The 16,296-nt window shown below is 33.7% G+C and overlaps 1 protein-coding gene across 1 annotated transcript in view; it reads left to right on the top strand.

The window, feature by feature from the left end:
• LOC124531612 (atrial natriuretic peptide-converting enzyme) overlaps window positions 1–16,296 on the top strand; it is a 140,238-nt gene that overhangs the window by 78,898 nt on the left and 45,044 nt on the right. Inside the window, exon 6 of the mRNA XM_047106078.1 lies at window positions 8,081–8,221. Within this exon, the coding sequence (XP_046962034.1) occupies window positions 8,081–8,221 (141 nt within the window). The remainder of the gene's footprint in view (window positions 1–8,080; window positions 8,222–16,296) is intronic.

The following is a 16,296-nucleotide window of genomic DNA, read 5'->3' as shown; positions in this document are numbered from 1 at the left end:
ATTCGAGTCGAGATGACCCAGTGGTCAGAACGCGTGCATCTTAATTTATGATTGCGGGTTCAAACTTAGGCAAGTCACTGAATGTTCATGTGCTTAATTTGTGTTTATAATTCGGTAAAGAAAAACAACGCGAGAAAACCTGCATGTGTTTTATTTTGATAAAAAAACTGCCACATGTGTGTATTCCATTATACCGCATTGGAAGAGCGTAGTGGAATATGATCCAATCCTTCTCCTCAAAAGGAGAGGAGGCCTTAGCCAACAGTGGAAAATTTAAAGGCTGTTGTTGTTGTTGTCATAAAATTCCAATAAAGTCAAGAAATATAATATGGAAATAAATAATAATTATACACGGATCTAAAACCAGTTCGATGTTCAAAACTTTGATGTCCTTAATATATCTCGATACCTTACTGCGAATTTATACAATAATTCATACCCAATAACATTGCATATTTTATAAATTCCAGGTAAAAATATTGAATTTATATACATATTACGTTTCATTTCCAATTGCAGTTATTAATACGCTTACATACTTTTCACGGAATTTACTAATTACGCAATGAATAGCGATGAATGAAAAAATGTAATGTCGAATGTAAACGAAGCCTTGTATTGTGGTTTATTATGTTCGATCGAAAATACATTTTAATATTACAATTATTTATGATTCACAATAAAATACTCATTTAAATTCCTACTCTATAACTTTTCGAATAAGGTCCATTTTACCATGTTGGTACTTTGTACGTTTTACAAATTTTATAGGTATATTCTAATTACACAGTACGAATATCGTACATATTATCTTGTCGTTAAGGGCCACATTGCTATACAGTTCTTCAGGGTTTTAATGGTACTACGTTGATTAGACCGAGTAAGAATGAGGTCGACCGAGAATGAATGGTCACGGATTAGACTTTGAATTCTTTGTTATTTGAATGTAAATTGTGTTTTTTTTTTAACAATGGAAATAAGAATTATCTTGGTAGGATCTTCCATTACAATTAATTGACAATTTTGGTTTAAAATATTTATTTTCATATAAAATTAAGTATCCTGTATGGCAGTAGAATTAAGTATCCTATATGCCATGAGTAGATGGTAGACACCCACTCCAGACACAAAGTCCTGGCAACAAGTTGGTCCTAATTTTTGTTTTACATATCTATATAGTAGTATATCAGATTGAGTATAGTTAATTGGATATAGTTGCGAAAAAAGATGAAATTTTGTATGGAAGGGAGGAAATCAATATTCGGACTGTGTATAAGATGTTCTGATGATGATTGGAATGAAGTTACTGTTGTTTAGATAACAGACACAAAGAAAAATATCAACAACAATTGAAATAATGAAATATGGCGATTTAAAAAAAAATAAATATAAAAAATGTATGTGAAATAAAACAACAAGACAAAAATTTTAATCAATATAATACAAAACCGTATACAATAGAAAGCGACAGAAATAATGATAACAAGAGGTAGGTCGCCTGTTCGCCTTTTCCTCATTTTCAAATTTCTCCTAGCCCACTCTACTGTAAAACGCGTAAAAAAACGTCGTTTAAAAAATACAATAAAATTACTTATAAATACTTCTATAACACCACGTTTTACTAAGTTATTGATCCAAACTATTTAATAAATTCTTTCTCTATAAAATGCTCTAAACACAAAATGTTATAATGTCCTTCCGGGAAATGACGGCGCACTGGGTCCGATAAGAACAAGATAAAGTAAGTAATATGACTTCGTTACCCTGAACAAAATCATATTTTTTGGCGCCTTGACTAATGTTGGATATCTTTTAATTATTAATTGGCTTCCGTTACAGCTTCGATTATATTACTTAGTACTCAGGATTTACGTGAATTTTTATATCGTTGATATTCGGCATATAGTTTTCCGACATCTTCACCATCATGTTTCAGCTAATTGACACTACCTCAATGAGTACAAATCAGCACACATAACACACTTATATCTTGTCATCGATCGGTGACAATCGCACAAAAACCCGTTGAGAAGTTTTTGAGTTTATATCAATCTTAAACAGATAAAGAGGCAGGGCACCTCGTTTTATAATCTTATGCAGTATTTATCTACAAACATCTGAATCTAGGTCTTGTTTAAATAATTCCATAATTGATACAATTTTATAAAATTACATCAAAATGAAAGGTCCGATCTGCCTCTGTAGGAATGCGTTCATTTTTTGATCCTGAGAACATTCTTATAGTTGGTTAGATTACTTTAGTCTACTACCAAGCAGACGGACAAAGAGTCTCCATCTCTTTTAAACTTGTCTTGCTAGGCTAAATTTGTTAGTTCCTCTCTTTTTAAAAGAGCTGAGATGGCCCAGTGGTTAGAACACGTGCATCTTAACCGATGATGATTCAAAACCAAGCAAGCACCACTGTATATATGTGCTTAATTTGTGCTTATCTCGTGCTCGGCGGTGAAGGAAAACATCGCGAGAAAACCTGCATGTGTCTAATTTCATCGAAATTCTGCCACATGTACATTTCGCCAACCCGCATTGGAACAGCGTGGTGGAATATGTTCCAAGCCCTCTCCTCAATGGAAGAGGAGCCCTTATACCAGCAGTGGGAAAACGACAGGCTGTTACTTTACTTTTTTGCTCGTTTTAAAACATTCCACTCACCAGTAAAATTTCAATTTAAGGGTGATTACAGATTACTTAAATGATGCAATATTTGAGCATTTCGAAGATATTCAATACAAAATGAACGAGCAACTGGCCTTAATTTGAATCCTGAAATGGATGAAACATTTAACACTTAACGCTGAGTGACGCCTTGGTTAGCGGACTCAGCGCCATGTACGAAAGGATTTCCAATACAGTAAAGCCTATGAGGACATTCAACTGTTCGACGGCTACACGGAATTCAATTAGAATAGGCTTTGTAGGCTCTTGTATTTTTGTTTTTTAAATAAATAAATAAATATTGGACAACACGACATACATTATTTTGATCTTAATGTTAGTATCTAAAGCACTTGTGTTCGGGAAATTAACAAGTAAGGACAGTACCATAAACACCCTGACCTAAAACATAGAAAACTAATGAACTTTTTCTACATAAACTCGGCCGGGAATCGAACCCGGGATCTCAGAGTGGCGTACCCTTGAAAACCGACATTATTATTATTTATTGACAGCCTAGCTGCCCATCCCTAATAACGTCATGGTTAAAATTATATTTGAATTTGGAACACACCTTTTTCTTTAATATTAGCAATCTTACTCCGACTGAGTCAATATTACTGCTTACTCCATTCCGTTATTCTTATGTAACATTTATTGAAGATTTCAATGTAGGTACATAAACGTTTGAGTATATCATTTGGCTTATGACTTCAAATTATCTTGCTTGAACTATCTATTAAAAATGGATCTATAGTAATACTATGCTGCACTGAATATATCTGAAGATTAATCCAGTATACACCATTGACTCAAACAGAAACAACATATCCATCCGTAAAAGCACAATTATATAAATATACAGGTATTTTTTGTTTCTAAAGTTATGTGTTAACTGATATACGCATTTTCATAATTGTCTTTAACGCAGCGAGCGTTAATAAAATAATGTTCACGACATCAATTGGTGTCACGACATATTTGCTATTTTATGTAAAATAATTATGATGTCAATTTGTGTGATCATATTCAATAACGACCCACGTTTTGTTCAGCAGACCATCTTAATTCCCAATTCCTATAATTGATTCTCTGTGTCTCTAAATATATACGATTATAATTCTTCGAATTTCTGCACAACTGACAATTATTATTTATACAACTCTAAATTAAAAGTGATTTAAATTTCTTCATATTTCCAAACAGGAACACTAAACTAATTTTATTTATTTATTTATATACTTTATTGATCACTTTTGATGTCTGAGGGTACTATGAATGTGATAATTAAAATAGATAATATGTAAGAATAAACATCATTTTTTTTTAGCTTTGTATTAAAAAAAAAAGTTGTGCTCCAAATTGCAAGGTGAATGAGACCGTGCAAGTGTAGGTATCAGCTTCCAAGATCGGTGGCATATTTGCGAAGTAACGAATTGTTAATATTCCTTACAAGGGTCAGTAACCAGAATCTAGCCCATTTGCTCACCGACATAATATTCAAGAATAATGCAATGTTAACAAACGCCTTACTAATGAATAAAATACTAGCCGTGCACCTGAGTCGATTTTATTCATAAGTTGAGGCATTATTGGCGCATTCCTCATTTCTAACTTTCAAAATTTGACAAACTTTCATACACACTTTCACCCTCTTAAGTATCATGAAATTTAATTTTTGATGGTCTTTAACTCATTAACAGAAGTACAAATATTAATTTTCGTATTTCCAGCACCAGAACAAATTCCAATAACTTCCATCCCTCATTTAACTCCTTTAGGAGATTAATTTTGAAATGACGTTCTTGCGCTCACCATCTATAAGATATTCAGCCAACTTCATTTAAATGTCACCTCGTTAGACTCACTGGTTTTCTCGTGTCCTTTCGTTCTTTTATGGGTCATTTTTATTTTGTCAACTTTATCAAATAGATTATTTATCTCACAGCGTTTGTTTGAGTCGAGATGTCCCAGTCGTTAGAACGCGTGCATCTTAACCGATGATTGCGGGTTCAAACCCAGGCAAGCACCGCTGATTCATGTGCTTAATTTGTCTTTATAATTCATCTCGTTTCATAGAAATTCTGCCACATGTGTATTCCACCAACCCGCATTGGAACAGCGTGGTGGAATATGTTCCAAGCCTTCTCCTCGAAGGGAGAGGAGGCCTTTAGCCCAGCTCAGTGGGAATTTACAGGCTGTTGTTGTTGTTGTTTGTTTGTGAAGTTATTTCGGTAAAATATAGATGGCTGGATTATAGCCACTTTCACTCACCTTAAATTAATAAAAAGATTTTATCCTCAACGGTTAGCAGAACAATCATGATCTGTACAAATAATTTGGTTTATTAACGATTTTTTATGAAATCTCTAAAACTCAATGTTGGCTTCTGTCCAGAGAACTATTCAACGGTCACACGCAAACAATTAATTGAATAAACACATACATTATGACTGACCGTAAGTCCCTTTAAGTCACCATAAATAACAGCCGTTTTCAAAAACCTATCGACTTCCGGTTTGAGTAACCAAAGATAGCCAAATCTGTTCTTTTGTCTTTACTTTCTTTTCAGTAACCTCTCGGTATTTAAGTTAAACATTATTTCTGAGAATGTCTTTTTAGTTTATCAATCCTTTATTTTTCATTATGAAGTGATTTTATATTATAACTAGTAGTTTACCGAGGCTTCGCTTGCGTTTTAGGAAGTTGTTTGTTAGGCAAAAAATGTAGCCTTGTCCTTTCTTAGAGTTCAAGTTTGCTTCATACCAAATTTCATCAAATTCGGCTCATTGGTTTGGTCGTATAAAGCAACAGACAGACAGAGTTACAATATTAATATTAATATAGATGATGTCATATGAAACGTTGAAAAGTATTCGTTAAAAAATTTCAAAAGCGCTCAGTAAGTGTTTCAAGTTTGTGAGAAATGTAACGGAAGTTCGAATATAACTGATCTCTTAAACTGGCGAAAACTCAGGTATCAGGTATATCGAAGACGTATTCGAGCGAATGGACGCATTTATCTCGAATAGAATTTCCACTTTAAGATTGTGACAGTAAAATGCTTTTATGGATAGCTTAGATCTTACTCGTGGATATACTTGTTACTATACTATTATATTATATATGTTATGTTATTATATGTTGCATTCCACCAATCCGCATTGGAACAGCGTGGTGGAATATGTTCCAAACCCTCTCCTTAATGAAAGAGGAGGCCTTATCTCAGCAGTGGGAAATTTACAGGCTGTTACCGTACTGTTATAAAAATATGTTAGACTAGCTATGCTCGTGACCTTGTACGCGTTTGAATTTGACAAAAAAAATATTATTGAAGCATAAGTTACTCCTTATTGTATCAGTTATCTGCCAGTGAAAGTCCCGTCAAAATTGGTCCAGCCGTTCCAGAGATTAACCGGAATAAACAGGCAGACAGACAGAAATTGTAAAAAATGTTATCTTGTTATATGTACCGTGTATACAGTCATATGCATTGAGTAAAAAAGGCGTGTTTTAATATTACAAACAGACACTCCAATTTTATTATGTGTGTATTCTAATTGAGTTAACAAAATCAAGATATTGTAATATTACAGCCAGTCTTCCGGAAGTAAAATTCCAATCTGTCCGCAAGTAAGCTTCGAAAGGTTTCTCCCGACAACGTTCCTGAATATAAAACAGATTACGATAATCTTATCAAGCATTTATGCGTAATGAAAACAGTACCCCCAGACTACGGCATGTACTAGGAGTGGCGGCTACATACCCGAAATCGTATTTAAACATAAATGCCTTAAAATGATTTCGTGGAGATTAAATAAAATCTTGTGTTTTATTATAATCTAAAACTCTCCTCGTTTTATTCTTTTTTAAAATTTATTTGCCCTGGCTGGTGTCAGTTTTTGAGAAATTTACTCAACCACTTAAATCCTAGCTATCCTTTACTAAGAAGCGAGATGGCCCAGTGGTTAGAACGCGGGCGTCTTAACCGATGTATGCAAGTTCAAACCCAGGCAAGCACCAAGCAAGTGTCTAATTTCGTAGAAATTTTGCCACATTTGTATTCTACCAATCCGCATTGGAATAGCGCGGTATATGTTCCAATCCTTCTCCTCAAAGGCCTCCTCTGGCCTTAGCCCAGGATTGGGAGTTACAGGATGTTGTTGTTGTATCATTTACACAGATCAGAGTTTTAGCATACACATTTCTTCAGTCTCCAGATGAGCTCGTGGTTAAGGAGAACTTCTACTCCAACAGACTCTATGTCTATCTTGCCCTTTGCATTCCTTGCTATTCTCAGGATATATTAAGTCATTCGGAATCATAGTTTTATATTTCGCGTCTTTATGATTGATGAGAATATGATGTCGCTCGTATGCCGTGATGATGCTCTCTTATGCATCATGCCCTCAAACCAACGTTATATATTATTATAGGAACCTATGTTATTTATTTTTTTTAATATTGAGTCATTCAGATTGTAGTTTCTTGTATCGCTTCTCTATGATTGATTAGAAAATATGACATCGCTCGTATGCCGTGATGATGCTCTCTTACGCATCATGCCCACAAACCAACTTTATATATTATTTTAGGAAGCTATGTTATTTATTTATTTTAATATATAAATTCATACCCATAACATTTTTCACATCATCTGTCAAGCGTTTCACGACACATATAAATCCCTGACATTATTTCCATGATCTATTTTATGTTGAAAATATTTCTACACCTTAGCATTTCATCGATAGTTGAAGGAGCTATATTGAAACTTAATAGTGCCTCAGTTGCTCAAACTAAACTCCCAAGTAAGCCTTTATATCTCTATATCTATATATCTATATCCTTTATATCGCTATTACAAACATCTTAAAAGAAGTTTTAAATCTTTTTTATTACAACAGATAATATTATCGCCAATATAATTTGACAAGATAATCATGACAAATGAAAATGGTGATTAATGAGACGGTCGATTTATTTATTACTAGTAGTCGTCCGTGGTTTCGCTTGCGTAGGTTGTTAGTTGTCATATGTTAGGCAAAAAGTATGTCTAAGTATGCCTATGTTTTTTCTTGAAGTGCAAGTTTGCTTTATATTAAATTTCATGAAATTCAGTTCAGTGGTTTATTCGTGAAACAGCAACCGACAAACAGAAAGACTTACTTTCACATTTATAATTATATTACAGATAAATTGTAGTTTTAGTCATGTCATTCGATCGACGGATATCCTTCCAAACATAAAACATTAAATATTTTCGTGATCAAAACTGGAGGAAATGGAGACGATTGAAATTGCCTTGACTTAAATCGAATACGTTTGTAAAGCAGGTTTGACTTAAACGAGAACAATCATAGCACTATTTATTATTCGTTTGTAATGCTCTATATTTTTCTTCTAGATGCTCCGAGACATGCGCAGCTCCAGTACCGAGAGTTCAGCTCATAAATTTCGTCTGATGCAACTCGCTCTCAACGCGGTTGCTTTACTGGCTATCACCGGCGCGCTCTTCGCTTACTTCCGGGCAAACCCCGCTGTGCAGGTAAGACAACGTTATGACACGTCATTTAAAACCATTATAAACAGCTTGGACGCTTATATAACTCAACATTTAACAATAAATAAAATGTAACTAGATGTTCAAAGAATATTATTACATGATATATAAAACATTGTCTTATAAAACCAGCGTATATAATGATGAAGCGACAATACTTCAAAAAACAAGTGATTAACCTAAAAGAAAGGCAAATAGGAATGATAGTAATTTCCTAATAAATTTAAGCCTAGATTTCTTTTACATGATGATCGAGAAGTCGTTATAATAAATGAAATTACGCCTATCAGAGTAAACCCACAAACGTTTTTATGGAAGTGTCATCTTATTAGGATTTCTTTGAACGTTGACAGTGGTTCTGTAATAAAAAGGGCTTATGTAGTCAACGCACCGCAACGTGTGTCTCTGGCAACGTGATCTTATATACCTCGAGCTTGTAAATACACTTTTTCACTCGCTTTTCAAACCGTAACACAAAAGATATTGTTTCGTGTAAGAATAATATGAAACTGCCTGCAAGAAACCCTTCAACCGGTGTCAATAGCCGGCTTTATATTTTAATTTAAAATTCATATTACAAATTGCGTTACAACACAACTCGGACTCCCTTTGGCATATAACGCTTTGACAAATAAGCTACGCCGTGTATTTTAAGAATGTGAATTTTGCAGTCACCGGGATGCCTACCTCTGCTATCATTTTGAGCGCAATGTCCGAGAACCGTTGGCTAAAATTCACGTCATAATTATTAATAATAAACATTTTAAAGTTTAAATATAATTAAATTACGCGTACAATTAAAACCGAGACTATTCAGACGTCACAAATAAATCACCATGCACCAGTATATTCCAGGATTCAAATCAAGATTATGTATCACTGTTTTTGAACTGACATCAAATGATACTTAGCTGAAAACTTATAAATAAAGTTGACCCATACCAATATTCAGTATTTTTTCAGCCTTAGTTACTATTATTTTTACAGCAACACTTACAGAATAGTATTGTTTCATTAAACAAACAAACGCAAAGTGATTTCCTAAACGACGTAATAGTAACAAAAACATACATAAAAAAATACCACCCAGTAAGGAATGACCTTCTTCGTAGTCAAAATAATACTTTTTAAAAAGTCAAAAGAGGCTGTTTAAAAAGAGTTTAATTATAAATTAGGACAAACCAAAGAAGCCATAGTGTCAGTTAACAGCCTGTTGTTTTTTTTAACATTTCTCTCTTCGTCCAAGGGCGGGACAATGGGCCTTATAATTTGAGACGTACAAAGCTGATTGAAATATTTATTACGGCGCGCCGCCCGCTAACAATCAAGAGAAGCCTATAGAGGCGGTGTAAACAATCAAATGAAAAGAATTCCAAGTTGTGTTACGAAGCTTGTTACAAGTGCTTATTGTAAAAGATTTTATGCGTCATATTCCAGGGGGAATTCTTAATGAGGCTAATTTGTTGTAATTTCTTTTTAACTAAAGGTGAATTGTGTTCAGCCTCGTTTGAATATAATAATGATATGTATATTATGTAATTTCTAAGGATGTATGCCAAGATCTTTCCAACTTACATCAGCAATAGGGTCGTCAAAATTGTATGACTCTTTTATTTAGGCTAGATCTATGTTTGGTTATTTATTTTTTCTTTGTGGTGTATAATAAAGTAAAGTAACAGGCATAAGGGACGTAGAATCTTTGTTTCAAAGATTAGTTGTGCATTGATGTTGAAGAAATGGGTAATATTTCTCACGGAGCCGATCTCAATGTCTACAGGCGGCGGTGACCACTAAAACGTGTACCTATAATATACAATGGTGGCTAACGAGCAAGTCAGTCTACCTGCATTATTAGTAAAATGTATATAAGATTAGATACGATAGATCTTAACTGAGTCTGTTATACCTTAAAATAACCTTACGATTCAGAAAATATTGTATATTAGTTTCATATAATTGATATAAAACCAAAATTCCCTATACAGTGTAATTATCTGTTCGAGATAATAGCTGTGTTCATTCAGACCGTTGTTTGATCAATCATATTATGATTTTGCTGTTATATTCAGCGAACACACAGCAAATTATGGTAATCTACGTAGAAGCATTGTAGGTATGTTACGAAGATATAAATAACGATAAAATCACCCAATTGTGTATGAACCTCACATCATATAGTAAAGTAAAGTAAAGCAACGGCCTGTAAATTTCCCACTGCTGGGATAAGGCCTCCTCTTCCATTAAGGAGAGGGTTTGGAACATATTCCATCACGCTGTTCCAATGCGGGTTGACGGAATACACATGTGACAGAATTTCGATGAAATTAGACACATGCAGGTATCCTCACGATGTTTTCCTTCACCGCCGAGCACGAAATGAATTATAAACACAAATTAAGCACATATATATAGTGGTGCTTGCCTGGGTTTGAACTCGCAATCATTGGTTAAGATGCACACGTTCTAACCACTGGGCCAACGCAGCTCACATCATATGGCGATTTATGAAATCTATACTTATAATAAATCTGTAGGGACGTCAATTCTGTACATGAAATATTTTTCCAAAATAACTATCAGAGGTTGAAAAGGGGTCGATACTGATGACAAAAATGCAACTCCCAATAGCTTAGTAGTTCGAAAGTTTCTGATTATATTTGTCTATTCCTGCGTTTATAATACTCTCAATCATCCCAAATTAAAGAAGTTAACATATCGCACGTGAATCTATACTACTATGTAAATCTCTAGAGTCTGTCTGTACACTTATTTTTGTTGTAATTAGTCATAAGTATTCTTTTTATGATTGACTGACATATTTTTTACCATTTTTGACAGTTTTGTCTGTCTGTATGTTCTGCTATAACTCGAGAACAGATGCACCGATCTTTATAAAAATTGGTATACAGGAAAAACATGTGCTTGGGCAAATGATAGGCGATCTATATACAAAAGTGGATGTGTTTGCACGTGTGCCATCGATGAACTCAGAAACTATTTGATCGATCATTCAGATTAAATGAATAAAGAGATTATGCTACCCCCATTGATGTAACTCGCCACCAGGTAGCGTTGCGATATAATATATCTACACCGTTCAACCGATTGTCATGAAAATGAGTACGTACAAGTATTGTTTCAAGGAGAAAGTGATTATTTCATCCGTATCATTAAATATAACCAACAGATGGCCCTTACGAGTATCACGATGCATTTCTATGCCGATCAACCGATAAGTATAAAATATGAAATAAAAAATGCAAATCATTGATCATCATTGAATCAAATAATTCATATAAATAGAAACCACCATGCCATTGAAGAAACAAAAGATCGGAACATCAACAATACATCATGCGCAGCGTCATCCAAAAGAGTTACGGAAACAACACACTAACAAGAAATACGTTTAGAAACAAATATCATCCGAATATCTACTTTGAGAATTGCCAAAACAGTCAGTCAGTCATCGTAATGATCAAGTTCCAGATCTTCTAACAAGCATCTTCATCAAGAGATACTGAAAAACCTGATGAGCGAGCCCAACGACTGGATGATCAACGATTAAAATAGACTAAGTTAAGAACTAGAACCAACCTCAATAAATCCCGATGTGATCATTGGTTCAATGAATATAGTATGCCCATATTGTCACGCTATGATGTTTAAAATATACTGCTGGTATAGTGCTACTCCACTGGCAAAATGTATTTACCACAACTGGCTGAACCACCAGAACCTCCTCTTATGTACGTTACGGGAACTACTATGGAGTCTGAATATTTCCTTAAGCATGTTAGAAATTACAATTCTTGCTTTGAAATGACATCATTTGGAGCAACAAATATTGTACAATACAATAATTTAGCGTCTACGTTTAAAGTGTATCATATGATTGGTTCACTTCTCCCAGTATCTAAATAAAATCTCCAGTTTCTGGACATTTATTCCATGGACAACGGAGAAAAAGATTGATCTTCGATGCATGTTCAGTACCACAACTAATCGAGAAATCATCGCTAAATTTAGGATTATGCTTTATGAAAATAAATGTTTAGTTAAATATTTTAAAACTGCTCTAGAAGGAATAGAACGCCAGATAGAACGCCATTGAATGCAGAGAATGAAGGGCATTTTAATGCTGCCGTAGCTCCTGAAGTCACAGCTGTAGTTGTCGGTACAGAAATTACAAAACGAGGTATTGTTTTCACTAAGCGCTACAAAAACAATCAAGGTGTCGCTGAAACACATCAATCGTATGACAATTATTACGATTATCCAATTATGTTTATGCGAGCAGAAGATGGATATCATCTCGGACTGTATCAAAATAATCTCACGACAGGCTCTGTGACATCGAAGAGGTAGTTGTATGAATTTTTATGCATATCGTATAATAATTAGAGATAATCAATCTAAGCGTATTCTGAAGTGTCGTCAATTGTTTTAACAATTCATTCTTGACATGTACGTTGTGGTCGAGAACGAACGATTAAACTACATTCAATGCAACCAATCAAAACTTCGAGTCAAAGGGTACTTTTATTTATGAGATACACACAGATGACAAGGTTGTAAATGTAATAGCATCGATATTTGATAGAACCGGATATAAATTTTTATAAATAAAAAAAAACCGCCTTCAAAAATGAACTAAAAAGAAAAAAATAATCAGTTACATCCATATCCAATTTACGATTTTTTAATCACCTCTCAAAGTCGGTGCCAACATTGCTAATATAGGTACATAATACATACATACAAAAACTAAATCTATTTATTGGCACCGACTTCAAAAGGTGATTAATAAATCGTAAATTGGATATGGATGTAACTGATTATTTTTTTCTTTTTAGTTCATTTTTGAAGGTTCCTTTTTTTGAAGTCGGTTAAAAAGAGGACGTTTTGGTGTGATACAAACTTTTACAGACTATAGAAATTTAATTAAAATATTCATCGTACCAACTTTACATCGAGATTACACCAACAAAAACATTCTCATAAATTATATCTGTTCCGGATTCAAAAAAAGAAGATTTGATCTTGACAAAAAAGTTAATCGGTGTTATGACCAATCTGCAGCCTATCAAGAACATAATTGAAGAATATTAAATGAAATATTTTTTAAGTATTAATGCCCAGCGAAGCGGGCGGGTATAGCTAGTCTATATATAAAGAAATAAACGCAAAGTACAACTTGCTGATTAATCATGAAATGTCAGAAACTATGACGCCTATAAACTTGAAATTTGGCAGATAAGATCCTAATAAGGCATAGAAATTTTTGTCATAATTAAACAGAGGTTGGAAGTTTGTGTTTAATAAATTTAGAAGTTAATAATTCTTACAGCATCAATGTTTTTGGACAATAATAATCATTTTTTTTTTTTGTTTTACTTTCACAGTCAAAACACTGAACCGATATATATAATAACCTTGATAGAATTTGTCATAAATAAAGCTTGACTTTCACATACCTACTATTTTTATAGCTAAAAACTGATGACTCATATTCGCTAAGATATGAGCGAAGCCGCGGACATCAAATCGAAATCAATCTAAATCAAAATATTTGTTATTCAATTAGGGTCATAATAGCACTTATAGTCGTCATGTTACACTGTTAAAATAATGTATGGCTGTCCTCTAAAATAGTAGGTACTTGTGTAAATGTTTCAAATCGACTTTAAACAAAATATGTTTTGTCTAACTTATTTTATCTTTGATATGGTTTTGTCCCGCGCCGCGACACGATAACTTTCATAAAGGGTGAATAACATAAATAAAGAGACTCTTTATTTCTGTTATTTTGTCGAAACGTTTGTCTGAAAATTAGACACGTCGAGACTTTCTGCGGTTCCTTTGACAGTACAACCCGATAATTGTATTTATCGCGCTTTGACAAAATATTGAACAAATATATTTATTTCATTTCTAAAATACGGGTTCGTCATAAGCTATTTTGTCTGGTGTGAAATGCGTTTTAATATTTCATTTTAACAAAATCATTATAATAAATATCATAATAATAATTTTGACGACCTTCGTGGTCGAGAATAGATCGATGAAGAAAAAGTTCATTAGTTTTCTATGTTGTCTTGGGTCTGGGTGTTAGTGTTCCGTCGTTACTGATTTCCATAATACAAGTATTTTAACTACTTACATGTGGATTAAAGTATTGTATGTGATGTTGTCCAATATTTATTATTTATTGTTATAGTTATATGTTATAGTTTTATAGTTGTATGTTATATATATAAAGAAACGTGACCGTCTGGTGAGAAACATGAACATTGATATTGAAACATATTTGATAAAAAAATATAGACTAAACTACGAAATATGAAGTTTCGTAAATAAAAACATTATTTTATCATGATATTAATATGATGTATAGTAATGAAATTGATGTAAGAGACGTCGTGTACACATACGTAGAGAGCGGCAATCGTGGGGACATGGTGGCAAGAGAAAGTATTTGTCCATTTGCCGTCACGACTTGACTGTCCAGTTAATGTTATACATAAGGCTGGAGATCCTGAAGGCCGGGGTTCAAGTCAGTTGAGCCGTTAAAGTCATTGGGTGTTTAAATCGAAATATTGTCACTAGTTGCCCAAAATCTGTAAGTTGGATGAGTTTAAACTCTCATGCCTCGGTAACACCTAACGCCTTTAATCCAGGCCTGAACTCTTTCAGACGGATCCTGCCGGATAGAGAAACCTGTGTTTGCGCACACATCTGAGCACTATAATAATGTCCTTTTACGTTAACTGGTCTGTCTGGAAGACATAATACGAGTAATGAATGCTTTGAATCAAAATCAGATTGATTTTAGAAAGTAATAATCACGCGTATAATAAAAGTGTTTATCATAAATGGTTAACCAGGCTGTATCATTCATATTAGCACAAAATCTAATCGCTTAACAAAGCAATATGATCTATCAACGTAGGGTGAAAATTTCTGTATAGCTCACAAAACAACAGGCCTCATTTTAATTACAGTGTGTCAGGAATTTTCGGTAGCAATCTCGTCCGAGAATGCGAGGGAAAAAGTTAATTTTAGGGGCTACCTGGCTATATACATTTTATTAAGGCTTGGGTAAAGTTTGCGAGCTCTTTTGAACCGTATCTATGTTTTTAACGCGCCCACATTACTTTAGATGTATTGATTATTCTATTTTAGGCCGATTAGATATTTTTATTTTACTGTAACCGTCTGGCCATTTCTCCTAAATCGGCATGGATTCAAAAATAATATTGTATTATTATCGAAGTTTAGATATTGTATTTTCAAGGTTAACAACGTAAATATGGAATTATTTAAGTTTACAACACACCAATAAGACATGATTACATAAATAAAATTTACTTTTAGGCAATATAGCGATCGATTATGAATTAGACCCAATTATTTATTACATTTTGCATAATATAAGGGAGCAAATACAAATTGTTCTGTATAATACAAAATATTAAAAAGCAAACTTATCAGGTTTTTCGTCATAGAAGGACACAGACACGAATTGCGCCCTTGTAGCAGTAAGAGCAGGGAACGGGAGCAGCGTGTGAGAGAGGCACAAATATAATTACCGAGTTATTATAATTCTTTTTCACTCTCTGTTAGCGCTAATCGGTGGTGCATCTCATTTTGCCCTTAGCTTTTAAAATATCAGTTTCTACAAATTTTGACTCGATTCCTTATATTACTAAAGGTGCGATATGTACATCTGAACTATTCAATTCAATTCTTGGTTAAATGGCTTTTAGTTGTGACAGGGCAAAGATTATTTCGCCAATGTTACGAAGTATGGAGAAGTCACGAAAGAGATTGATTGGTACGGTTGATGAATCAAACAAAATTAAATTTTGAAGACTAGCACAGTAGTAGTAATTTCCTTGTTAATCTTTATCTGAACTATGACAAATAAACTAGAATAAATGACGTGCTTTCAAAAGTATTGCATCGATTGCAGTTTTCGACGTCTAATATTAAAGATAATTTGCTTACATTCGAAAATGGATAATATTGATCTTGGAACTGTTAACTCAACCAAATTC

This window comes from Vanessa cardui, chromosome 1, assembly GCF_905220365.1.
Source record: "Vanessa cardui chromosome 1, ilVanCard2.1, whole genome shotgun sequence".
NCBI lineage: Eukaryota > Metazoa > Arthropoda > Insecta > Lepidoptera > Nymphalidae > Vanessa > Vanessa cardui.
Note: the sequence above shows the minus strand (reverse complement) of the source record. Positions and strands in the feature narration are given on the sequence as shown.